The 24,789-nt window shown below is 38.5% G+C and overlaps 4 protein-coding genes and 1 long non-coding RNA gene across 6 annotated transcripts in view; 3 read left to right on the plus strand and 2 right to left on the minus strand.

The window, feature by feature from the left end:
• The first annotated feature begins 68 nt into the window (after positions 1–68).
• On the plus strand, positions 69–4,565 carry LOC135164802 (adenylate kinase isoenzyme 1-like). The gene is made up of 5 exons (XM_064125474.1): positions 69–227; positions 1,676–1,874; positions 1,977–2,099; positions 3,281–3,466; positions 4,197–4,565. Exons 1-5 carry the CDS (start codon positions 157–159, stop codon positions 4,269–4,271), a joined length of 654 nt encoding a protein of 217 aa, XP_063981544.1. The 5' UTR covers positions 69–156; the 3' UTR covers positions 4,272–4,565.
• Positions 3,596–6,518, minus strand: LOC135164803 (uncharacterized). Its single transcript, XR_010299392.1, has 2 exons — positions 6,388–6,518; positions 3,596–5,217 (listed from the first exon to the last, which is right to left on the minus strand). It is a non-coding gene; the product is annotated as an uncharacterized LOC135164803 (long non-coding RNA).
• Positions 6,519–6,664: 146 nt separating this feature from the next.
• On the plus strand, positions 6,665–11,457 carry LOC135164799 (egalitarian protein homolog). Of its 2 annotated transcripts, none has more exons than XM_064125472.1 (5): positions 6,665–7,092; positions 7,188–8,590; positions 8,665–8,745; positions 9,390–9,634; positions 10,454–11,457. In XM_064125472.1, exons 2-5 carry the CDS (start codon positions 7,205–7,207, stop codon positions 11,187–11,189), a joined length of 2,448 nt encoding a protein of 815 aa, XP_063981542.1. In that variant the 5' UTR covers positions 6,665–7,092; positions 7,188–7,204; the 3' UTR covers positions 11,190–11,457. The 2 variants fall into 2 exon arrangements, with proteins under 2 accessions (XP_063981542.1, XP_063981541.1); XM_064125471.1 differs by having other exon boundaries at positions 6,665–7,069.
• Positions 11,458–11,490: 33 nt separating this feature from the next.
• LOC135164801 (hydroxysteroid dehydrogenase-like protein 2) lies at positions 11,491–21,468 on the minus strand. The gene is made up of 6 exons (XM_064125473.1): positions 21,295–21,468; positions 17,148–17,311; positions 16,862–17,075; positions 16,400–16,803; positions 13,063–13,251; positions 11,491–11,892 (listed from the first exon to the last, which is right to left on the minus strand). Exons 1-6 carry the CDS (start codon positions 21,309–21,311, stop codon positions 11,651–11,653), a joined length of 1,230 nt encoding a protein of 409 aa, XP_063981543.1. The 5' UTR covers positions 21,312–21,468; the 3' UTR covers positions 11,491–11,650.
• Positions 21,469–21,642: 174 nt separating this feature from the next.
• Positions 21,643–24,789, plus strand: part of LOC135164586 (uncharacterized) — a 49,320-nt gene continuing 46,173 nt past the window's right edge. Inside the window, exon 1 of the mRNA XM_064125068.1 lies at positions 21,643–22,705. Within this exon, the coding sequence (XP_063981138.1) occupies positions 22,411–22,705 (295 nt within the window). The 5' untranslated portion in view covers positions 21,643–22,410. The remainder of the gene's footprint in view (positions 22,706–24,789) is intronic.

The raw sequence follows: 24,789 nt of genomic DNA on the forward strand, positions 1-24,789 counted from the left end.
TTATGATGCAGTGAGTCTGCGCAGATGTCGGCTCACTACTGGCACACTTTCAAAATCAATAATTTCAAAATGTCGGGAAAACAGCATGTTTGAATGTTAACTATTTTTTTATTTCCTGTGGGAATAATTTTAGTTTAGTAGATTTGAAATTAATACATGAACGAGAATGTGAAATTGCTCGTGTTTGTACTTTGCTGGATTCTATTGGTACAGATTGGAGTAGGAATGTAAGAATCAACTGATTTTGTGTTATTACATAACTGGTGGTTCATTAAGAAGTAAAAAGAAAGCGCGACCGACGCGAACTGACATAAGTGATATTTTGTTGTTTTATTGAGCATTTGAAACTTATTTTTAAAGTGTAGTAACTATAAGTTGAAAATAGAGAATTAATGTCTGGACTGTTTTGATTCCTTCGATTTTTAGGTCACAATCTTTGATTGATCGATTAAATTTATCGATGGAATCAATGACGGAGGAGCTAAGGTCATGTAGAATGTTTAACATTCTACGAGATAGTGTACAATAATTACTTGTAAATATGATTCATTGATTATCTAAATTCAATACGTTTTTTTCAATTAGTAATTTTTAATATCATTCTTTTCGCTGGTCTTCAAATCGTGGACATTATCACACGATGTGATCGGTATATCCTTCCGAATAACAGCATTCACACGAGTAATTGTTTAAGATCCCAATCCCGGAGGACATGAGTGATACGAACTTCACTTTACGTGTGAGAAGTCATTTTAACGAGTATTTCTATCAATTCCCTTGGTAGTAGGGCACCGAATGCAGCCACTTCAGTTCATTTCTAAAAATGGAAAATTAGAAAAATTATAAAATAGTATATTTTGGTAGTAGTGCGACGATGTGGGAGCGCGTGTGAAGTTGGCGGCCCGAGGCGAAGCCGAGGGTTGCCAATCACACGAGTTAAAACACCCCGTCGCACGTGTATTCGAACTATACTTTTTGTTATTGCACTATGATGTTACGTTCAGCGAGTGGTGAACTATGCCATTTTCCGTTTACTATTAACTGAAAAGTTTTTTTGTTTACAAGTTTTAACTTTTCGTCTACAAGTAAACGAAAAGATGCGTTTCGACACGGGCTGAACGTAGCAGCAGTGACAAAATAGTATATTTCGATACAAGTGTGATGGGGTGGTACCTTGGCAGGAGATGATAAATGGCCGACAGTGGGCCGACATTTGGCCAATGCTGGCCGACAGTCGGCCAGCATTAGCCTTGTTAGACTGCCCATTAGCAGACTAACAAGGAGAAGGGATTTTGGCAGCAAGGGAAGGGCTTGTTTACTCAGGAAATGTTGAATTAAGGCATTTTGTCTAACGACAATTTAGTCGCGGGTATTATCGCTTTCGGGGATTTTGACGTGTAACCAAACTGATCGTTAAGACAATCCACATGCCAACGAGAGTGATTGATAGACTAAAAAATGTCAGGTCATGTTCTCGGGGGTCCGAAAGCACCGCGAGTCAATAAAGCCAGTGTTGGCGCGACACTTGTCCATCAGGTGACGCCTAAGGTAACAATGAACATGACTGAGTTATCATCTGAGGGTAGCGAGCCAGTCCAGAGGGATATGTTCCAAACCGAACACGGATTATATGATAAGACACTGATTAACGGACCCAAAATTCCCCTGTGCGCAGGAACCGCAGGAAAATGAAGACAATCTGGGTGATCGGTGGACCGGGATGTGGAAAAGGAACTCAATGTGATAAAATCATAGCCAAATACGGTCTTCTGCATCTGAGCAGCGGTGATCTACTGAGGGAGGAAGTAGCGAGTGGAAGCCCCAGAGGTGCTTCCCTCCAAGAACTCATGTCCAAAGGTCTCTTCGTCCCTACGGTAATGAGTCAATTAATGACTTCTCTGCACTACAAATTTCGCAGAACAAAAAGGTCAATTTTACTTTAATTATATTTTCTGTGAATTTTCCATATTTTTCAGGATGTTGTGCTTTCTCTGATCAAAGAGCGAATGGATAAGGCGCGGGCAGAGGGAGGAACAGTCGGATTTCTCATCGACGGATATCCTAGAGAGAAGGATCAAGGAATTCAATTTGAAAAAGATGTAAATAATCATTTACAATATTATAATCTTCTTGAGTTATCAAAATGAATCGTAAAATATTCCGCAAAAATTGGGGAATTCCCTGTCAGTGGACGCTATCAACAGAGATTATACGGGAGATTGCTGACGCTTCCAGGGAGAACGTGGTATGCCATTCGGGGCAGTCCCTTTGCGATTATTCTAGGGCTCCTGAATATTCTAAAATTGAATTTTTCGTTTTTCGCGTTTTTCTCGGCTCCTGGGCTTCCTAGAGCATAAAGGGCCCAGATTTGGGATCATACAGTTTTTCGTCCATATCTTTGGAAATGATATAGTTAGGGCAATTTGGTTGACGCCATTCGATTCGTGAGACGATTTCCAATTTTTCTAGGGCTCCAGGAATTTTTTAAAACTCGTTTTGACGGTTTTCACATTTTTTCTGCTCCTGGGCCTGCTACAGCCACAAGCCTTCCAACCCAGCTAGCCACGTTCTCCACGAATCCATCAATAACAAAGTGAAAACTTCCACAGCTGGAACCCTAAAAAAATCAGAAAATCCAAAGGCTGGTAGGAAGCCCTAAAAACATAGACCTTCTCCAAATCACATCAATTTGCAGAATGAGGTCCAATAACTTCAATCAAAATGAAACTCTTGCCAGGAAAAATATTATTGCCTCTCCCTTATGTGATTGCAAACAGATACAAACCCTCTCGCGCTTCTTCTGGACCTACCCTAGCTTTAGAGAAGCGCGTGGGATCTTCATCCGAACCTTTGACAAATTAAAAATCACCGATTACAACATGAATTATTTAATCGTTTTCCCTAGGGAAAAAATTTAGTTTATTCTACAACAGCAATATCAAATTCACATTCTCCCCTGTCTTACCCTTACCTGACCAACCAACCCACCCATTTCCTAATATCTGAAACGTCCCATAAAACATAACTTTTAACATTTTTCCCTCCAACTAAATGCTATCCCGCAAAATCCACATCCCATTCAGTAAATCCTCTCTTTTGAAAAAATTGTTTTCCCCTCTTATATCATTTATATCATTCCCATGTACGTATGCCCTCTCGCATTTTTTCGTACACTTAATATAAATTTTTGCTATAAAATCCTTTTGAATGGAATGAAACTTCGTTTCTATTTTAAAATTTTTTTTCGAAAAATGTTTTATGAAATAATTTATTTTCCAAGGTGTGTCCAGTCGATATAATCATTGCCTTCGACGTTGCCAGCGAGACCATGAGAACAAGATTGCTAGGGCGAGCTGCAGTATCAGGACGAGCTGATGATAATGAGGCAACAATTGCTAAACGAATTGAAATATTCAACTTAAAAAATGAAGAAATCCTCGCTCACTACATAGATAAAGTTGTTCGCGTAAGTCTGTTAATTATTCAGTCTCTAATGCCTTCAATTTCATTCAGAAAGTACATGGAAAACCTGGAGAAAATGTGTACTATGAAGAAGTGAAATATGAGGATATAGTAATCAAGAAAAACTCCAAAACAAAATTAAAAATTTATTGTATCTTAACCGAATTTTTTTTGGTCGAGTTACATTTCACTTTTATTCTATAAATGTTTACTGTACCCAGTCATGTAAGTAACAGTAAATTTCGAGAATGTCGGGTCGAGTTTTCGATTGCTATATTCCCACGATAACATATTTAATATTTTCACTGTGTACCGGCGTCCTTTATTCTGGAATTTGGTTTCACCGTAACCAGAATAAATTCTCAGTGCATTCTAAATTCCATAATTTGCGATTCCGTGTTCGTTTAGCTCACGAGATATGATTAGTGAGCATTTTCTGTACCATAACTTATTTTTTACTTCGGTGCCAATCAGATAGCTCAGTGCTTATTGGTAATAATCGATCAAAGAGAAAATTTTCCAAACGTTGGTTCGACTCTTGCTATTGGCCTGTTCACTCGACCTCTGAAAACTCATTGAGACTTTTTGAATGAAAAACATGTCATTCCCAAAATAAGAATACTTATTCCAAAATTGAAGAAAACATGTTATTGAATGACATATTATTTTTATTAAATGATAATGAATTTGGTTCCTGAACCTGTTTTATATATTATAAATTTATGTTCACGCAGATAAACGCCGAAGGTACAATTGATGACATTTTCGAGCAAGTTTCCAAGGCCTTGGATCCACTCTTCGTCTCCTGAATTCATCAATTAATTTCCTGATTTCTCCTGACAACAACAACGGATGAGACTTATTTTTGCACAACAAAATACACTCCGGCAATATACACGTGAAATTAAATCAAAGGCAATAATATACATCGAATACTCTTTGGAATATGCAACAGATACTTTCCAATTGACAACCATGCATGGAACAAATGTTATAGATTTCTAGATTCTACTGCATCCATATAAATGACAACGTCATTTCATGTATAAATTGTAATGTAACTTGCTTCTTGTTATAAAAAATTCTTGACTCGTTATAGAAAATTTGATGCCTTAAAAAAGCTAGCCGGTGTTTCTGGTTAATTTGAGAGTGAATTTTTCCAGTATCCCTATATATATACATATATACAACAACTATACAACTATATATATATATATATATATAGTTGTCACTGCTGCTACGTTTGCGTTCAGATCGAAAAGTGCATTTTCGTTTACTTGTAAACGCAAAATCGAAACTTATGAGCAAATAGACTTCAGGCTAGGGAATGGGTACTTGTACCGGAGAGGGAACCATGGTGTCATAAAAGTGACCCTGTGAATGAGTCGTCAAGATTGAACATGGCTTGTAAGGAATTAAGTTGTAAAGATATTAAAAGAATTTTTTTATTGTGGATAATTATCAACGGGAAGTAAACTATGGGATTTCACGACTTTGGAAATAATTTTGAGGAAATTGGAGGTCGTGGTGGGGAAAATTCCCCGGGGATTTCCCAAACAGATGTCAAACATATATTCTTTCTTCATCCACTCATCCGAGTCCCCAATATACTAATAATAATAATAATAATTCAATTTCACGCCCTTTTTTGTCTATCAAAGGACGGAACACTTCGCAATCTTTTTTCGTGCTTTCCTCGGAGTCTCTTCACGAGTACTTTCGAGTGATCACTCAATCTCCCGGAGGGTCATCCAGCTGTAAAATCAATGTGTCACTTAGAACTGAAATCGTATGAAATTAGGGAAAATCTAGGGCGATCGGTTAAATCAAGGGATTTCATCGATCCCGATTGCAATCACTTATAATCGATGACTCACTTGTGGTATGTCATAAAATGAGTTTTGTGGGTGCCCCTAATCAATTCCTATCTTTTCCACGGAATAGGTCTAATCACGAATTTGATATCACTTAAAATCGTCTGAAATCGCGAAATCACTGAAAAACCTCTATGAAATCGCATGAAATTACGTGAACTCAGCAATGGTCCCACAGAAAAAGAGGGTGGAAGCTCCCCAGGGGGTTGACAGGTGCAGCACACAGCGTCCCTTAGCTACAAATGAAATTAGCAGAAATAGACAAATAGAAAATACCAATACTATAGAAAATGACTTATTCCCCTCCCCCCTCCCTCCCCAAAATCGGTTTCAGGGTCACTGTTTTCCAAATTCAAAAATGTATTTACCTGAATTTTCTAGTTTTCTGTTCATTGTCAAAAAAAAAATTTAAACGAAATTAATAATTCTGGGGGATTTTTCCACGCACTTGTGAATTTTCCGCACTAAGATATCTTAAAATTTCCAGGCAGTTGGTGAGGTGCTACGATACCGCTGACGTCAGTCAAACCCCCAGAACTGAGCTTCTACTTCAGTCAATCCTCTTTGGTCGCGTAGACTCCTAGTAACTACGAGGGTTCCTATGACCGCCAAATTTGCCACTAGATAATACTCTCTTTCGATTTAATAATTGTCATCTATTTTTGATGCATTTAAATATTGGTTTCGTCGGCCCAGTAGACATATTCCCACGGTTTGACAACTACGAAACATTTTAGAAGGCGAGTTTGAGAAATTTGGGGACAGGTAACGAGCAATAAATCTTAGGACCTCTCAACGTACTTCTGGCCATCCGAAGTAAAAGTTCTTTGTAAATTTTCTTCTGATAGAATTTTCAAGTGCAATTTGAGCTTTGCAGTAAACCGTTCGGATCGTAAAATATTTCTCAGCGAATGTTCAATTTTCCTCACGAGAAATTAAATTATTTTCTCTCCCTCTTTAAAAGCCACATGTGCAGCCCTTTGTTCAAGTCAGGTAGCATGAAGAGTGGGGGTTGGGTCAGTTTGCGCTATCACGGGGGTGTAAGACCTACCTTATTACCAATTCAAGGCCACCATTGGTCCCCTACTCCTTCCTGGGGGATGAACCCTACATCTTGGATACTTAGACTAATTTCTAGAACAAGGCTAACCCTAGATCCACCCGGTACGTTGAGACGAATCGTTCGGAAGTCGTTGTAACTAGAATTTTAAGTACAAAGTGAATTATAAACTAAAAAATTGGATTAATTTAAAAACTGGGGTTTGTGTCCATTAATTTCCTCCCGGAAATTCCGGCACTTGCGGAGCAAAGTGGTTTAGTTCAGCACTCCACGAGAAACGGCCCCACCACCTGGAAAACCCGAGAACCAGATTGGAACAACAGCACCCTATCTAGGGACCCTAATTGTAACTAGTTATCTACACGACCGCACCTGTCTTCCACTGCCAACTTCACTCTCTTTACAAATTTTAGTTGGAGAGTGTAGATGCATTCATGGAATGTGGTGCTGTCCAAAGAATTTCTCGATGTAAAAAAAAATTACCAGACATCAGTTAACCTAGCCAGCCGTACTGTGTAATTATCTCGAACATTTATTCAATTCTCGTGCATCGAAATAGAGAAACTTAAGTGACGAAGTCTCTCATTTCCATAATGCTACCGATGAAGTAAATCAATTGTGTTCTATGTATGGAGGTGAATAGGAGTAGTAGTAGTAGACTACAGTCGTAGAGGTACTGTATTTTTCCTTGAAATAGTGAGTGTAATTTGAATATTTGCTGATACTCTGTGACACAAATTCCAGAAAAGGACATTCTAAAAATAACTGATAAAATATCATTCAATTTTCAGTATTCACTGGAGTAACTATGGACAGCTCGGAGTATGAATTAGTCCGTAACTTGACACTGCTCTTCTTTTTCGAACGTTTAATGGATAAAGGTGGGCCACGTACGCTTCACGATTTAAGTTGTCAATTTGGAGCTAAAGGTTTCACAAAAGAAATGAGACAAATTGCTGGTGGATCACAAAGTGGCCTGCGTAAATTCCTAGCTCAATATCCAACATTATTTGTTATTGATGGCGATTATGTATCTGTCAACACTTTTCAACCAGTTATTGAGCAAGACGAGGGAAGTAAAGTGAACAACAAAAGGGATTATGCACGAGAGGCTGTTGAATATTTTACGAATAAATTAGTGCAGTACGGCGATGGGGCTGAAGTGCCGATTAAAAGTCTTCTGGGCCATCGTTCACAGGCCTCACCGGAAGTTAGACATATTTCAGGTCAGCATTATCGAGAGTTTCGTGATTTTTTGATGAAATACTCCGATGATTTTATTGTTGTCGATGAAAATGTCAAGCTCAAGCGTTTCGAAGGAATGGAGGCTGTGCCATTCAAGGAATTGGAACCGGAAATACCAGTTGATCAAGAAGTTACCCGAAAGTTACTTGACTTCTTTATTGATTGTATCGAGAAACAGAGAATGAACACTGTTGAACAATTGTTGAGTGCTGTTTCCTCGAAATTTCCTCAAGACATGTGGTCAACGATATTCAGCACTCCCCAGGATTTGACGACTTTTTTAAAGATGTTTCCTGATGCCTTCAATGTACAGAAGAATATGGTATCAATACATACGAAACCAAAATTTACTTCTGATAATGGAACCAAGAATGAGGGAAAGAGGAAAGAGAGTTGTGATAAGACCGATGAGTTACAGCAGAGCAGAACTCTATCACCTTCGGTAACATCCGGAGGACAGGGTCAATATATTTTCAATTCAGTGGAAAAACAAATTTGTAGTGACAGTGGCAACGATGATTATCAATCTTCCATAGAATCGAATTCACATTCACCACCCGTTAGTTTGCAACAACAAACTTTGAAGCAGCGGATTAATACATTGGTCATGAAAACTCTGGCTGATAATACTGAAAGAGATAGAAATTTACATGCGACTCAAGTTGGTGATGCATGGAAATTGAAGATATTTCAGCAGACTAGAGTTATCGTTAATGTTAGAGAATCACTGCATATAATTGATGAAATAATGAATCCTCAACGAGGAACAGCTGATGGTAAAATTGTTGTTTCCTTCGATTGCGAAGGTATCAATGTCGGTGCTAAAGGCCAACTGACGCTTGTACAGATTGGAACTGCTCAGGGCCACGTTTATATTTTCGATTTGTTTACATCACCGAATTTGATCACGGGCTTACGCCAACTTTTGGAGAATCCAAATGTTGTAAAGGTATTTTTCATTACATTTTTCTGTGTTTATTGTGCAAGTTTTTATGATCATAACAATTGTACATCTGTTTCAAGGTAATTCATGACTGCAGGAATGACAGTGTGAATCTATTCAATCAATTTGGAATCGTTCTGAATAATGTGTTCGATACTCAGGTATGGAAGTTATGATATTCTTTTTTAATGTTTAATTATTATACATTGCCTCCTTGTTAAAAATCGCTGAATTATAATTTTTAAAAATTTTATTTCTTTGTACATTTTAATCTGCATATTAGAATATATATACAAAAATGATGCTGGGCTGTTGAGCCCAACACATTTTTCCAAGCTATGCATTAATCAATTTGAGAGAATAATCTAACGAGTTGGCTAAACAATTCTATAAAGATTTTACAGCAATTCCTCGATTGAAGTTTCCTCAGTGTGTCTTTTATTTAAAAAATTCCGAGGTTGATCCACTTCCTGGTGGAGATTTCCAACCCAGCATTCGCCATTTGTTCATGTCAAACAATCCAAAGCAACGTCCCCCTAGTTCCAAGTATTTTCTTGGTATATGTCATCCAGAAATTCGGTTGCCTGCTTGTTAACATTTTTTGTATTGTATACTTAATAATAATGTGCAGAATGATTGGGATAGCTGGTTCAAATTTACTATGATTAATTAATTAACGTTATTGCTTCTGGGAACGAGAATCAACACTTTAAATATATATTTATTTTGATTCTTGTCATTTTTCCCAGCAGATTTTATTACTTTTTCTATATACAATTTCAATGTCTTCAATTATGGGTTACAGGCAGCACATGCAGTAATCCAGTATCAAGATGTAGGGAAGCCCGTTTACAAAGTGAAAAGTGTTAATCTGAATACACTCTGTGAGATGTATGGAGCTCCATGTAATCCACTAAAGGAGCAATTAAAGTATATTTATCGACGTGATCAAAAATACTGGTCGCGTCGACCAATGTCACGGGATATGCTGATTTACGCCACCAGTGATGTTCTTGGACTCGTGCCTCAAGTATACAATGCAATGTTTAGGTAAAATATACTTTTCTATACATCATTTTATTTTGTAAACTTTAACGGATCACTCGATAGCGGATTGGAGTTATGTAAGGAGTCGGGACCAGCTGATTACGGTTGGATTCCTCGAGCCCCGGTAGCCAATGATCAATCAACATTTGACTGCATTTACAATGTAGCGGTTTTGTTCAAATTTTTCATGTTGCTGTACGCGAGTACGAACAGTTAATGTTGTAGAGCTAAATCTTCGTCTGATAACTGGAAAAAAATATTACAAATTATTTTTGCGACCGAAAAATCACGAAGATCGCACAGCGGTGCACATATCAAGAGTTTCGGATGGCTAGCAACAGGGAATAGTGACACCAGAGGACATAAATATGGACATTAAAATATTGATTGCTAGGAATTCTCTAGTGGGCTTGAGCATGGTGTGGAAGAATGAGTTGATAAAGTCAAGAAATAATTGATCATCATTCATAATTTTTCACTGCATTCATGACACTAGAAGAAGCAACGTTAGGCATGGAAATAAGACCGATAGCTTAGTCCTCCTCCACCAAAGTGGTAAACTTTCTCATTGTTGGTCGGATGTTTATACAGTTTCTAACGGTTCAACGTCCAGATTTGAACGCAACTCTGCAAAAATATTGACCTTTGATGGACAAAATAATAAAATTATTGTAGAATATCGAGAAAACCACAGTTAAATGGGGTTCAAAATATCGAAGATCCACTGTTCCACTACAAATTTCAACAAAACCCTTCACCGCCCCCAAAATAGCCCGATTTCTTGGAAATTTTTAAAAACTCACTGTAATTATTTTTTTCCAGACTCATTCGACCGGAGACGCAAAGCCTTTTCAAAGAATTGTGCGAAGAACAAGTGCAGATGCATATAAATACAGCTGAAGTAAAATCTCGCAAGAAACAACGGAAGATGGAAACCGAAGTAATGGATTTGCGCAGGAGAATGGAGGAAACAACTGGAAAAAATATTGTATTGAGTAATCGTGAAATTCGCCTCCTGCGATATTTATCTCTGACTGAGGATGAAAAAGAAAAACTGAAAGGTTGTTACAAAGTTGCAAAGAAATTGGAAAAACTGGAGAGTTTAGGTCAGGATAAAAATGAGAGTTCTGATGATGATGATGACGATTGTTTTGACGATGAGGAAAAAAACGAAGAATATCCAAGTTTAGATAGTTGTACTTCTGACAATTCTCAAAATGACATAACGTCCAAAATGGAATCTCCATCATTGACGGAGACCATGAAAATGGTCGATGAAGTTCTCCAGGATGGTCAGATGGATGGTTTTGAAAGAATTGACAAACTAGAAGCCATTTTATCAGCCGTTAGTTGTTCAACTGACAAATTACTCAGTGATTCCGTCCACATAAATAGCCCCAACTGCATGTGTCAGGGATTTTCTCCAGTAAAATCCGCAGTTCAACGTTCTGAAGCAGCATGTCAGACACTTAGCACTGGCGATATTGTTATAACGAGAATATTTTTCGTTGAGGAGGAGAAAGAAAGGACGAAATTACTGAATTCGCCAAAAAAATGATTTTTCATATATTTTTATTAAACTAACTGGTATACTGAATTTTTATTAACTGAATCATTGAATAGTCATGTACTAGAAATTTTATGATGTTACGCAATATTTAACACTGATAGCTCATCAGCTATAATTATATGAATCGTATGTGCGAAGAGGAGACGATATTTTTTCTAAAAAAAAAAACAAAAAACGAAAGCCTTATTCTAACCGTTGACTTTTTTATATAACAATTTTAACTGGTTTTATGCAGAGTTCAATAAATCATTGTGAACGTCAAATGCGGTTGATTTATTAAGACAGGTAATAATATAAAACGGAATTTTATTGATCAAATTTAGTCTACAAAAAATTACAAATATAAAAATTTTATGGAGAACTTTGACAATATGTTATAAGTTGTAGAAAATAAAATGGAACCATTTTAACATTTTTAAAAGCATTGCACCATGTCATCATATTTTCAATTACAGTTTAGCTTTCAGACTTGTCATGAGTTTCTCAAGTTTCATTGCAGTTTGCAGATTACCATCAATTTTCAATTTTCCCATGAGAAATGCAGTAGCTGGTTTTAATTTACCAGTAAACATATCAAAGAAATTTGTCGACTCCATAGTGAGGGTAGCATCAGCTGGATTGGTTGGAGTCCCTCTTCCAAATCCCCCATTACCGTTCTTCAGATCCAGGAACCACGTGCCCTTCTCTGCCCCTGTGACATAACCAGCATAAAAATTATCTACCGAACATTATATGGATTGCATTTTTTCTTTGATTTTTAATTCGAAATTTCAACTTAATACTCCGTCACTAGATACCCTGGAAAATCATGGATTTGGATTGGCAGAAGTCATGTGATTTTTATTTTCCATATTATTCTTTTTTTGTAACATTTTTATTGGTAATAATCTTTCGATTTAATCTGTAGTAGCCATTTTCCCAAATCTCGAAAATCATTTCTGTGAAAATTTCTTGCTATGGTGATATGATATATTTTTCGAACCCACCCAGTACTGAACATGAATATTTTTTCACCTGACATGGGAAAGAAGTCAAATGTATTGGAGTTTACATTTCGAATGTTTGTCAAAAATTAATTTTCGAATGGGATGAATGGATCTTTGTATGATAAGTATTTACTTTATTCTGGTGTTTCCACTTGAGAGTGGAAAATTAATTTATGATTTTTATGAGAAATAATTCTAGGAAGTTTGGGGGTGATGTGTATGCTGTTTTCTGAATGTCTACAGAGGTGCATGAGTGGGACCATTATTGATGAGAGACATCAGGTCCAGAGTGTTGTATCCCTTTAGTCTATTAGTTAGTTCGTTTAAGGAAACGAAACAGAGCGGTTGTGCCTTTCCAGCGTATAAAATAAAAGATATAAAATGGAATTCACACGTTTGATTAATGAACCATTATCCCATTTCCAATCCCATCCCATCTTGAGGAACATAAAAATATTTTTATATTTGTATTCAATAGTTTAAAAAGACGAAGATTGTAAACTGATTTTCTGTCAATTTTTACCGGCATTGGGCACCTCCTATGTGATATTTTACCGTTCATCTACTAGAAACAATTATTTTTGTGCGGTATGGAAACACAAATGAAACTAAACTACAAAAATTAAATTCTTCTACGATGTAATTGGAATAATCCAAAACGGTAACTAACTATTATTCTGCGGAGTCTAAGACCCATTTTGTAAAAGAGGTTTAAATGTTTTAATGAAAACTGCAGTACTAGGAGGATTTCGCAAGGAAAAATACGAAAAACTATGTTTGCTATTGATGTGCGAAGCAAAATGGAATGACTACGCAGTCCATCGGCAAATTTAATGAGCGGAATGGAGTCAAACATTAATTAATGATTTTTATACCTGTCATGTTGAACTGGTAGATAGCACCGACTTTCTTCACGAGTTCTGGAGATATGTTGGCCTCAATTGCCTTGAAGAGAACTTCGACACTCCGATTACCACTTGGTTTTTGCTCAGATTGTAATTTTATATATTTTTCGGAGTCCTCAATATCCAAGAAAAAGTCCAACATCAATTCGTCTTTGTGTTCTGAAGCATAAAAGTAAAATAAGATTAAATATCCTAATATAAACAAAATTCTAACATAAATGGGCACCGTGCCATTTCATCTTTAAAAAATTGCCTATTTTACTATATACCCAGGTTCAATCGAGTTTTAATGAGGATAAAATCGTGATTTATGCAGCAACAAAATTATCATTTGACGAATTGGCTTTTACAATTTGAGCCGATGGCCAGTTTGTAAAAAGGTTCAAATGGGTTCCCCTCGAAGGCCAGCAGCTTATATTCATAACAAAATTCGTAATCTACGAGCAATCCCTTAGTACAAGAAAGTTTTCACAACTAGCAAAAAAAGTTTACACACTTGCATATCGTCATGACCTGGAAGTCGCAAATGGGGAGTTTTTAGACGTGGGCTACGTGGATGTTGATTACAAGAAAGTTTTCAGGATTTCGATTTTGATTTTCTGGCTCACTCGCCGTAGCTTTCTGATTTCAAGTAAAATCACAAAAAATACTTTTCAGGATTGTATCACGTCTTTACAGAGTGGCAACACAGTTGACGTACTTCAAGTGGGCTATAATTCTCCAAGATACCCCAAAACCGAATTTCCAATTTTTACCTTAATTTTGAAGATGAAATTTTGAACTGAAAAGTTCTGAGCAACTTTTCAATCGGACGCATCCCCTTCGATTCATTCAGGGTAAGAGTGGAATGAATCAGAAGGGTAGATTCACCAGCCGTACGACGGTAGGACAAACGTAAAAGGATTCCTCTCCCCCTCCCCCCTTCAAATACAACTCGCGACTTCCCTTCGATGGCAAAAAGGGAACTCTGCGGTCGCCATCCTTCCGGTCTGAGCGCGGGGAGAGGGGGGTGGGTGGAAAAGTAATCCCATATCATTTGCCCATGAATTGAAAATTCATTATTGGTCTACTAATTAATAAAAATAAATGGAACCTAGGATGTTCGACGGAGTATTACATTTTCTCTCGATTAATACTCGTTTCATCCCTTAATCACTCCGTAAGAAAAAAATGAACACGGCGATACCAATTAGTGGGTTCCCCTGCGCCGTTTCCTCTCCAGTCGTTAGCTCGCCGATTAGAAATTAATTGCTCCTCTTCCTGTTACTATAAAAGAAGAACGCATCCCAGTAATTCAATAATTTTCATCGTCGTATTAATTAATTTATTCATGTATTTATTAATTAATTTTTCTAACAGAGATTAAGGGGCAAACCTCGCGTCAGAGGATAGAGTTTTTACTCCTTCATCGAGCTCGCTTAATTTTATTCCTTAATATTGACGTGGGAGCAATTAATTTTTAATGAGTGAATCGTTGAGGAGAGAAAGTCGATGCTCTATGACTTTCATCGCGGTGATTATAATTTTGTTAGACGAATTCAGGGAGGAAACTCATGTAAGTGGATAGACCAGTCAATCCTGCATCCCATTCTTTTGGTTTCACCCCTTAAGATTAACTAGAATAGGAGTAATTAATTTTCAATCAGCGAACGATTGACGGGAGAGGTGCCCGACGGTCAATGGTTTGTAACTCGATTTTTGAGAAATCCCAGACATCAACCATTACGAATAGCCCATGATGGGAAAAAAGCTTTCTAATTAATGAAATTTGCCTTTCTATCGTATGTTCCCGGGAATTTCTCGACCTGTCCAAGGGTGTGACAGCTGGAACTGAAGTGCTGAGGGGAAAGAGGCCAATGTACTCATGACAGCACAGGGTAGGCACGTAGGAGACACTTCCAGTCACAGGAGACTTGTCAGCATTAGCAAAGGTCTCATACTGCGTATGAGTACTCCATATTCGATGGGGTGGGCATTCACTCGGCTGAAGGTCTGGAGGGATGATTCGGACCGACCGGCGGCGAAGTTTGAACCCAGCGCGCGCCGGATAAGTTAATGTCGGGGATCTCCACACTACTGGCAGCAGTAGCACGTCCGGCGCAGGTCGTTCCATGACTCACTATCATGAGTCGAGAGTGGGGATGAGTGCTTTAAAAGCCCGCCTGTCCCATTCATTCAGGCAGTGCCGCTTTGGTTGGCACTTGGGGCGGTTCACTGTCGGCTCTCTCTCGTTCTGGAACCTCGTAAGAGACTCGCAATCCTTCACATTACCTGTTCCCTTAGCTTTCGGCGATGAGGCTAGGACTACTCCTAGTCGTCCGCCAAGTTCTTTGTGAAAATACTGACGAGTGAATTGGACATTCCTGGGGCTTCTTCCCCTTTGATTCAGTTATCTCTACATGTGCTCTCGGTGATGATATCCGTGGGAGCGTCTTCTGGATTTTTACACCAGACTGCTATCTTTATTCCGAAGCCCCCAGATAACATAATACTAATTTTGTATTTTGTGCTCAGTCATTGTTGAATTCGCGTGTTGTGGAAATTTATGGAAATTGTATTTTCGTGAGAGCGAGATCCAATCTCTTCTCTTGGGATTTTTGGGAAATATTGGTTTGGTCAGGTTTGACTGTTTCATCGTACCAACCCCCTAGCACTTCTCCTGATGGTGAACCCCCTCCTCCAGTAACTGTTATGAGACATGACTGTCTCGCTACTGATAGTCCTGACGTTTGACTCTCCCCCAAGTAACCCCAAGTTCACTTGACGGTGAGGAATCGTTTAAGGCTGCTGTGCACTTTTTCAAAATTTATTCCAAACACTACTAATCGAGATTAAAGAATTAAACCACTACTATTCATCGAGAATTTAATAATTGATCGAGAAGAGCTGGTTTAATTCTTTCATCTTCAGTTGAAGAACAGAAACTGGGGGTGAAATTTGGAGCCCTTGCGGGTTCACTTAGTACTGAAGAACCGTTTGGTGTAACTCTGCCCTTCAAAAACTGCATTGTTTTGTTTCTGATTAAGAGTAAGGAGTGGAACCTCTGCCACTGGTTGAAAATTTAATGCACGACCGAGTGGTGTAGAAGATATAAAAATTTCACTTATGTCCAGGAAGTTTCTTAAAAAGTTTAGGAACTTCATTTTACTAAACAGGGGATTCCCCAAAGGGGACATACTTGGAATTATTTTAAATGGCAGTGTAATATCAATTAAATCATCAAATATGTTCTTGTGAAGTTTAGAGATTAATTGCTAAATTTTTCATTGACTTCACAAGCCCTTGAAAATAAATGAAAAAAAAATACCTGGATTGCAGGCATAGGGGGTCAAATCGGTGATCCCCTCCTCCTTCAGTACCTCGTCATCAATCAAAAACTTTCCAGTGCATTTTCGGCTGTCCTTAGTGATAATAGCGTAAGCTGCATCAGCTAGAATTTCCGGCTTTCTGCTGTAATTCTTACTGTCCTCCCCACTCAACATCTCGATAGCAGCCGTGTGAATAGCTGTCCTCGGCCAGAGAGCATTGACAGCTACTCCGTCGTCTTTAAATTCCTCGGCCATCCCCAAAACGCAGAATGACATTCCATATTTTGCCATCGTATATGCGAGATGATTTTTAAACCATTGTGGATTTAAATTCAAGGGTGGACTGAGATTAATGATGTGTGGGTTCTCACTCTTCAACAAATGGGGCAGACATGCTTTTGATCTGGAAAATAGAGGAATAATGAATAATATCAGATGTAGATTGTTGGCGAGTCACTCACACAAGGAATGTTCCCCTAGCGTTGATTTGGTTCATGAGATCATATTTTTTCATTTCCGTTGTGAGCGTTGGTGTGAGGGAAATTGCACTTGCATTATTAACAACTATGTCGATTCCACCGAATTTTTTAACTGCTTGAGACACAGCTAAATTCACTTGGGCTTCGTCACGCACATCTACTGTGCACGCCAGGGCCTTTCCTCCTGCTTCTTCCACTGAAAATATTTTGTCACGCATTCAATTATATTTTTAAGCGGGTGATCTAAATCATTGAAACAATTTATCACCTTCTTTCGCTGCTGTGTAAATAGTGCCTGGCAATTTTGGATGGGGTTCAGCAGTCTTGGCACATATGACAATGTTGGCTCCATCTTGAGCTGCTTTCAAAGCTATACTCTTGCCAATTCCTCTAGATGCTCCAGTAATGAATAAGGTTTTGCCAGCAAGTTTTCTGAAAAAACCGGTTTAAGGTGTATCATAATCAACTATTGGTGCGATCATAACTTTGAAATAAATTTGAATTTGGAAGTATTCAATTGTCAATAGTATTCATAAATTTTTAATTAATTGACTGGTGCCAGAAGGTATGACAGTACCTCCTCGGTACTCGAGCCTAATTTCCTATCTGCCATTGCCTCTAGCTCGTTTGTGGAACGCTTTATTCGTGAAGTCAGTGTGTAAACAGTTCGAGTAAAGACGCTCTCAAATTAAATATCTTAATGATAAAAAAAAATCCAAACTGCGAATTATTTTGCTAATTAGCAATGGAAGTCGGTAGGCTGTTGATTGTTTAATTTGGTTAATTGGAAATCCGTGAAAATTAGAAATATGTATTTGATATTCAGCTGACGATGAAATATTGTCAATGATTTACAAGATTTCAAATTTCAATCGAATTACCACTAAGACTAATTCTCGATGCGAATGCATCAATATAATATTTTGCAACGTCAAGTAATTGTTCTTTTCGCAGGAACTACTTTTCTGCTTTTTCAGTCCAGCATGAAAGCGTTCAGTTAAAAGTAGAATGGGGGTTTCCACAATCCTCTCTCTCCGCCTCCATAAAAGCTCTTAGGTCAAACTATCTCTAGATGGCGGTCAGCGAGGGCAAGTTCCAGCATTAGTTATAATTGATTTTACCAACAAACGAATGAATCAAGTGCAGGAAACTTTCTCTGTCGAGGATCTCCTGGACACGAAGATTGTTTAGTCAATCCTGAAACGGTCCACTGGATACCTTCAACGTCTGCATGCGATACATCAGTTGGAAGACAATCTTGCAAGGTTATGGTTTTCGGAAGCCTCGCGAGGCCCATCAATCTACTCGAAGAGTATTCTATCAAACACTTGGGCCATTACTCGCTGCCATGGGAGTTGGGAAAAATCCATACTGTCGGCTAGTGCAGATCGCCATGGCTCCCTCGAGCTACGAGCAACTGACACGGGCATGGCTCCCTCGTGGAACCTCGAAGCGGTGGTCCTTGGTGTCAGCTGATCGCCAGCAGATGAAAGGCAGCGTATCGAGATTAAAAGAAATAGAGAAGAAGAAATGAGTATTTAATCTAATTCCCACTTGTACTACCCAGCAGAGCGGAGTTTTCCAGAACAGATTCCTGGATTACCAATCATTCATTCACTTATCGCCTCCGTCATTTCCGATGGTCGCCTAAAGACTTCTGCACTTCAGTCACATGCACTTCCTGCTAAATCCATCAAACGCGGCGAATGACTCTCTCAATGACACAAGAGCTTGTACCGCCGGGGGGCATTAAAGATTCCCCCTGATATCCGTCAGTCCATAATGAAGCGTTGGACTATGTCGTTGGCGTGGCTGCAGTCGCAGACCCAGGTCTTGAAGATGACATCGGAACTTCCCCTGCCCTATCAGGACCTACGACATCCAGTGCTTGCAAACGAGCCGCTTTACGTCCAACTACACGACAATATCGGGAAAAAACGGAAAGACTTTGCTACCGGTTTGACTCGTCGCAAAGCTTCGTTTCTGGAGATTTTTGATCTCTGTCGTTATGCGTTGGACGGTGTCAATCGCGCGAATGTCGGTATCCCCGCGGTAATTCGCGGGGTCTATCTCTACGGTACCTATTCTAACCGGAACGTCTTTCTTGGCTTGGTAACGCGTCACCCTTTCCAGCAATACAAGCTGCACATGAAGGACCCCGACCGTTGTGCAGGGTCTCCGTTGAGTTAAGCTCCGTTGTAGACAGCCCCGGGAGGCCGGCATGGAAACTTCTTTGTCCCTCCAAAGGATCTTGACCCTTCGATTGCCAAAGTAACTCTGAAGTACGAAGAACGCGATGAGGTCTAGAAGAACACCACGATCGTTGGTGCTTGGGCCACAGAGGGCGTGTTAAGCGTTGGTGTTCACTGTCACCAGACCGCAGCGAACCCTGAAACAGCTGAGGACTGTCTCAAGTTTCTTCAAATGGATCTCGATGTCGTCCGAGAACTGGAAGTAGCTCGAGGCGATAAAGAAGGATCTACCGCGGAAGGAGGGTCTTATAAAATCCCCGCACCCCTAAAACTACCATAACATACCCCCCCTCCTCTCCACACACAAGTATTTTGAAAAAAAATTGAAATTCTTGCAGCAGTTGTGGAAATATTGAGGAATACCGAAATTTACAAAAACTGTCATATCTGTGGAACTACTGAACCAATCGAGCTGAAATGGCGGATTTAAAAATAGACTAATGATAGCTATCATAAATTGCAAATTCAAATTTTTAGCTCCAAATTTTACTGGAGTTTTTTTACAATTTTGAATTTTCTACACTTGTCATGAAAGAAACATCCAACATTTCAAAATATCATAGTAATCAGAGCTGTTGACGGACGTCGTCCAAGATCAAAGGTTAATCCACTGAAAGAAATTTTCGATAAAAATTAAATCTCTAGAGAGCGAAACGTGGAACGAAATGACAATCGACGAATTTTAGGTCAACTTTCGTTGGAGCAATTAGACTTGGGAGACTAATTTTTGTGATAAAACCAACCTTCGTCCCTCGCTTGACCCCGGAGATCTAATTTTGACATAAAATTTCTCTCTGTGCACCTGAAGTTCGAAAGTGAGGTGAAATTGTAATTTAAACATTTTTTAATCGGGACACATGATTTGGATATAAATGGAATGAAACTGATAACACAGTACGACTTGTGATACATCAATGATAGTATATTTCTAACCTCGAGAAATAAAATAAGGGACCCTTAGGGGACTTTTATTTACTTCCTGTGTTTAGGACATAATTTTCCATCCGAGCGTAAGCGTCAGAAGAGACTTCACTGCGGACTGGAAAGAAAAAATTTGTTCCTAGGACGTGAAGAACGCGATTCTCACCTGGGTTCACCCGATCTCGGGGCATAAAACATTATTATTCCCCTGCGGCATAATATACTATTGTTTCAAGAGATAAAATGCGTAATTATACACATTCCAGTATTAGATAATGTAACATATTTAATTAATTGTAGCGCCTTATCGTAGCAAGAATACAATTTTTTATAAATTACTTTTTTTCCTGCTAGAACAACGTCTAGTTATCTCTCGATATAATATTGAAATTATAGTCAAAATCAAGTTGAATGTCATCAGAAATTGCAGGATCACTAACTTAAATAATTTTCTAGAATAAGTTATTTAACTGGAAGACCATCCAAGTTAATATATTATATGTGTTGTCCTATTCCTAAGGCTGCACACTTCCTTTAAATCGAGGCTGCATAACGTTTCCGAATTTCAAGAAATTAAAAAAATATCGTATTGTAGAACCCGTACCTCTATCAAAATAAAATGTCCAAAATCAAATGTCATTTGAAACGAATCCCTGATAAAATCATTGATTTAGCAAATCAATTCACTTGAAAATTTGTTCAGTGCGATATCTCTAAGGCGAATTCTGTGTAAATATGTGGAAATAATTTGCACCTGCAACCCACAAAAATAATAGATTATGTCATAAGCCGACAAAAGCATCAATTAATGAATCTGACTTTCTAACCCGAGTCAACTGATGCTTTTATTGCTGCAGGACATAAACTATTTTGTTAATGGACCAAAGCGAGGTTAGAATCCCCTTTTATCCCTCTTAATGACATAAATGTCAATAAACGTGAAAAAGGATAACAATTTCAAAAAAATCGTACACGAATTAGAAACAAATCAGATGAAAACCCGTACAATTGATAAAAAAACAAAACAGTAGTCAAGTCAAACAATATTCAAGTGAACATAAAAAACAGTCACGATGGTATCTAATTGTATGTATGTTCTCCATTCCAATATTGCTTTAATTGACTTTGTCCTTTGATCTCAGTCAGGCTCAAAGTGCAAGACAAATAAATTGAATGAAAATTGGCCCCCCTGACGTCACTCCCCACAACAAACCCTGCGCACATTAAATAACTCATATTTACCCAGTATTTTTCAACATTGTAACACTCCACAAAATCCACAACTGTAACCAAAGCACTATTCCAACTCGCACTGAAAAAACTAATTTACAAACTAACGAAACCGATCGTAAAAATAACAGTAAAAAAATTCTTGTCCTCTAGAGTATCCACCCAGTGTTGGTGTCTGCCATCTGCACGAAAAATTCGTCGGTGAGAAACTAAATCTCTCGCGTTCTGTTTTACCAGCAAAACTGTCACGTGACCGAAAGAAGAGGTAACAGAGAAGAACGAAAGGCGATTGGTTGATTTGAAAATAGAAATGAAAAGGAACCTGCTGGGTGTTGTATTATACCGGCAAACAGGGTTTCACTCATTGGAGGGCAGGAAAGAGCCAGCATTCGGCCCACGAGCCTCGATCAGCGTCTACATGAATTAAGTGACGTTCCCTAAAAAAACATTGTCCGCGTTTCCTACAACTCGTTCCATACAAAATACATTAAAAAATGTTATATTTTTTTTCAATCAAATATCCTAATCGCGACCGTTTGCGTGACCTAAACACTCGTGTGCCGTTTGTATTTTTATAACGATTCTAATGATAAAACAATTATTATGAACAAAATTTTTGATTGTAATTAGTTCGCGTAAAACCGGTCCATTTATGCCGAACCTCGGAACACAGTGAATCTGGTTAATTTTATACCCATAAATAATCTCTGAGGAAATTATAACGTCAAGTGGTGTTTATATGAGAATAATACGAGTGATTGTTGAATGTGAAAAATTCAGTGCTGAAGATATTCGAGTGAATCGTTAATACTCGAGTGATGATAAAAACAAAATGTGAAAGAGTTAACGCGTCATGATTGAGAGATGGTTTTGGAGGGAATCATGGTGCCGATCGGTACGAGATCCTCCGGTAAAGGATCCAACCAAACGACGGCGTCACGATCCAACATCGGCAAGACGGTGACTTGGAGTACCAAGAAATCGTTACGATAAGTCACTGGTTACAAACCGGTTCTAGATTTTTTTTTTTTTTAATATTTATTTTACTGGTGTTACGAAAGCTGTCTATCATCGCGTCCGACTTCTGATTATTTGTTATGCACGATAATCGGTGTACAATAACAAAGTATGCCGTTCGTCGTGAGAAACATCCAGCCGAGATACATTGGCCGTGGACACGTGCCGCAGGACGCAACGATAGCGGAGACATGGCCAGTTGGTGCAGAATTAGGGGCTGTATCAAATGGCACATTAGCAAGTACATTGAAACAACTTGCTTCATTATTATCCGTTGCCGAGGATATATTTGGCGAGTTAACGGCAGAATTGACGAGCATAGCAGACAGGAGTGGCGTGCTGAGACGAAGAATCGACCGACTCGACGATCGATTAGCGAGCATCGATCCAAAGAAAATACCAGTTCGTAAGTAATTACTTTGGTTTGTTCCCACGATAAAGCACATCAGCGATGGGTGTCTCCAGCTGTCGATAACATTTTTCAAATAATTTATCAACGGTATTTAACGATCTCAGCTAGTTTTTTTCCAATAATGCGTTTCTACTTTTAAAAATCTAATGTCAAATTTTTTGGCATTTGGCAGTCATTTAATTGTTTCATGTTTCATGTCCGTAGAGTAAACAAGGAATTGTGCTGACATATGCCCGGCCGTCGTCATGTCAAATTTGGTCGAAAATTCGTGTAGTGTAGGTTTTGGAATTTTATGATTGTTAAGCTGAACTGGTCAGAAGATCTTTGTTACGTAATGCAATATTATTACTTCATACATAAATTCTGAGGGGAGGGTTACGCCGCCTGCTGATCGTGCTCGTTCACCTCATCTCCTTGAATTTGTTTAGTTTGTTTATTATTAACACGAGTCAGTGGTAGTCATTCTCAACAGACTCAGTTCATCTGACAACGGGAAGATGCAGTTCCCTTTGAAAGGTTTTCCAACCACATATTCCCCAGTAAAATACAACAACTCGAAGTTTCTCATTTTTTATCGTGTGATCCTCGCGACTGAATATGTGGCCTTAATTTTGGAATATTACATTCGTGTGATAAATTCCCACGATCACAAGTAAATTTTGACTTTTCAATATACAGAAAAAGGTGGCAGCTCGAAATTTTATTGTCGGCATTGAACCATTAAAAAATCATTGAGAATTTGACTGTGAAGATCAATTAATAAAATAATGTCAAAAATGTCATTTTTTTTTAGTTACGAGCATTTTCATTAAGGAATCATAAACGACCATTGGTTCGGAATTATAAAAAAATTGAATAATATTTTAACATTCACCCAATGTTTTGTTTAAAAATATAAAGGTTCTTAAGGCTAAATAATTAGTATTATTTATATATTATCGACAATGAATATCCGCAAATATTTTCCGAATTCTATTCCCATATTAGGATACAATAGAGGTTCTCTGTTATTATCATTTGCGCACGAGTGCACGGAGATGAAATGAGAAGGGACTTGGAGATGTCGGTGAGTGCGAGAGTTGCGCTTGAAGTGAAAGCGCAGCGCAGTGGGCAATGCTTTAGTCCTTACCTGAACGCGTTTCCCCTATCTTTTTTTCTTCTCGGTCACCGTCTTATCCTCCACTTACGAATACTTGCCCTGAAGTAACAGACACGCACACATACATATCCACACACACACACACACACACACTCATGCACACAAGAGCGTGGTGTGTAGTAGCATTCGTCTGCCCGCCCGCTGTGAAACTCTGGTCTGTGTCTACCTATCGCGGGCCCCAATGGGCCGTGGGAACGTGGACAGTGTTAATACACACAACCAAAAATATTTCAACCAAGAGATTTTTGCTTTTTCCAAGCCCCCCTCCTACTCCTCAGTGAGAGGAACAGAGAAAGATTTTTTTCTCGGGGCCGGCATCCGACGCTGGATTAGCCTTGGCCCCCGTATATATTCTTTCATGTTCTCACTCACTCTCTACCTTTATCTTTCTCTTACGAATGCTTATAAAGCTACACAAAGATTCCCTTCTTGCACTCCGATTGCATTTCCACTCAATGGACTGTTGTACTTTTTCGTCAAGGAAACTCTCAACTTGTGAGGCACCAAAGGCATTAAAGCCTCATGAGACGAAATCGGACTGAATTGAAAATAGTTATAATTTTAATTACATCGTTAGAGGTGTGTAGTTAATTATGCGACTGATTTTGTATCAATTATTTCCTGTGGACTTTTATTCGGAAGACAAATTGATCGATTCAATGAGGAAGATACAATCAGGAAGGAGGATTTCCTGTTCCTTGTATCTAAAAATATTTTCACCAGCTGCGCATTTATCGGGCCCCTATGACACGCTTAGTATGTGGGGTGAACCGGCTTTTTTTTCGGAATTTCAGTATCCGTGAGTTTTGATGGGTGAAGTTATTGTTTTTTGGATAGTTATTTTGAATTTAACAGTAGGTTTTTCAATGATTTTTTAATCAGACGTTCTAATTGTTGGTGACAATTTTATTGTTTAATC

Source organism: Diachasmimorpha longicaudata, chromosome 7 (genome assembly GCF_034640455.1).
Source record: "Diachasmimorpha longicaudata isolate KC_UGA_2023 chromosome 7, iyDiaLong2, whole genome shotgun sequence".
NCBI lineage: Eukaryota > Metazoa > Arthropoda > Insecta > Hymenoptera > Braconidae > Diachasmimorpha > Diachasmimorpha longicaudata.

Bases quoted from the DNA above. Each gene is read 5' to 3' on its own strand.
- LOC135164802 (XM_064125474.1), top strand. From the start codon at position 157: ATGAACGAGAATGTGAAATTGCTCGTGTTTGTACTTTGCTGGATTCTA. The intron at 228-1,675 runs GTAAGAATCAAC...CCCTGTGCGCAG, and splicing joins GTACAGATTGGAGTAGGAAT to GAACCGCAGGAAAATGAAGA. The intron at 3,467-4,196 runs GTAAGTCTGTTA...ATGTTCACGCAG, and splicing joins ACATAGATAAAGTTGTTCGC to ATAAACGCCGAAGGTACAAT.
- LOC135164799 (XM_064125472.1), top strand. From the start codon at position 7,205: ATGGACAGCTCGGAGTATGAATTAGTCCGTAACTTGACACTGCTCTTC. The intron at 8,746-9,389 runs GTATGGAAGTTA...TATGGGTTACAG, and splicing joins ATAATGTGTTCGATACTCAG to GCAGCACATGCAGTAATCCA. The intron at 9,635-10,453 runs GTAAAATATACT...ATTTTTTTCCAG, and splicing joins GTATACAATGCAATGTTTAG to ACTCATTCGACCGGAGACGC.
- LOC135164801 (XM_064125473.1), bottom strand. The intron at 17,076-17,147 runs GTGATAAATTGT...AAATATTTTCAG, and splicing joins TTACACAGCAGCGAAAGAAG to TGGAAGAAGCAGGAGGAAAG. The intron at 13,252-16,399 runs GTATTTTTTTTT...TTTATGCTTCAG, and splicing joins CCCCTATGCCTGCAATCCAG to AACACAAAGACGAATTGATG.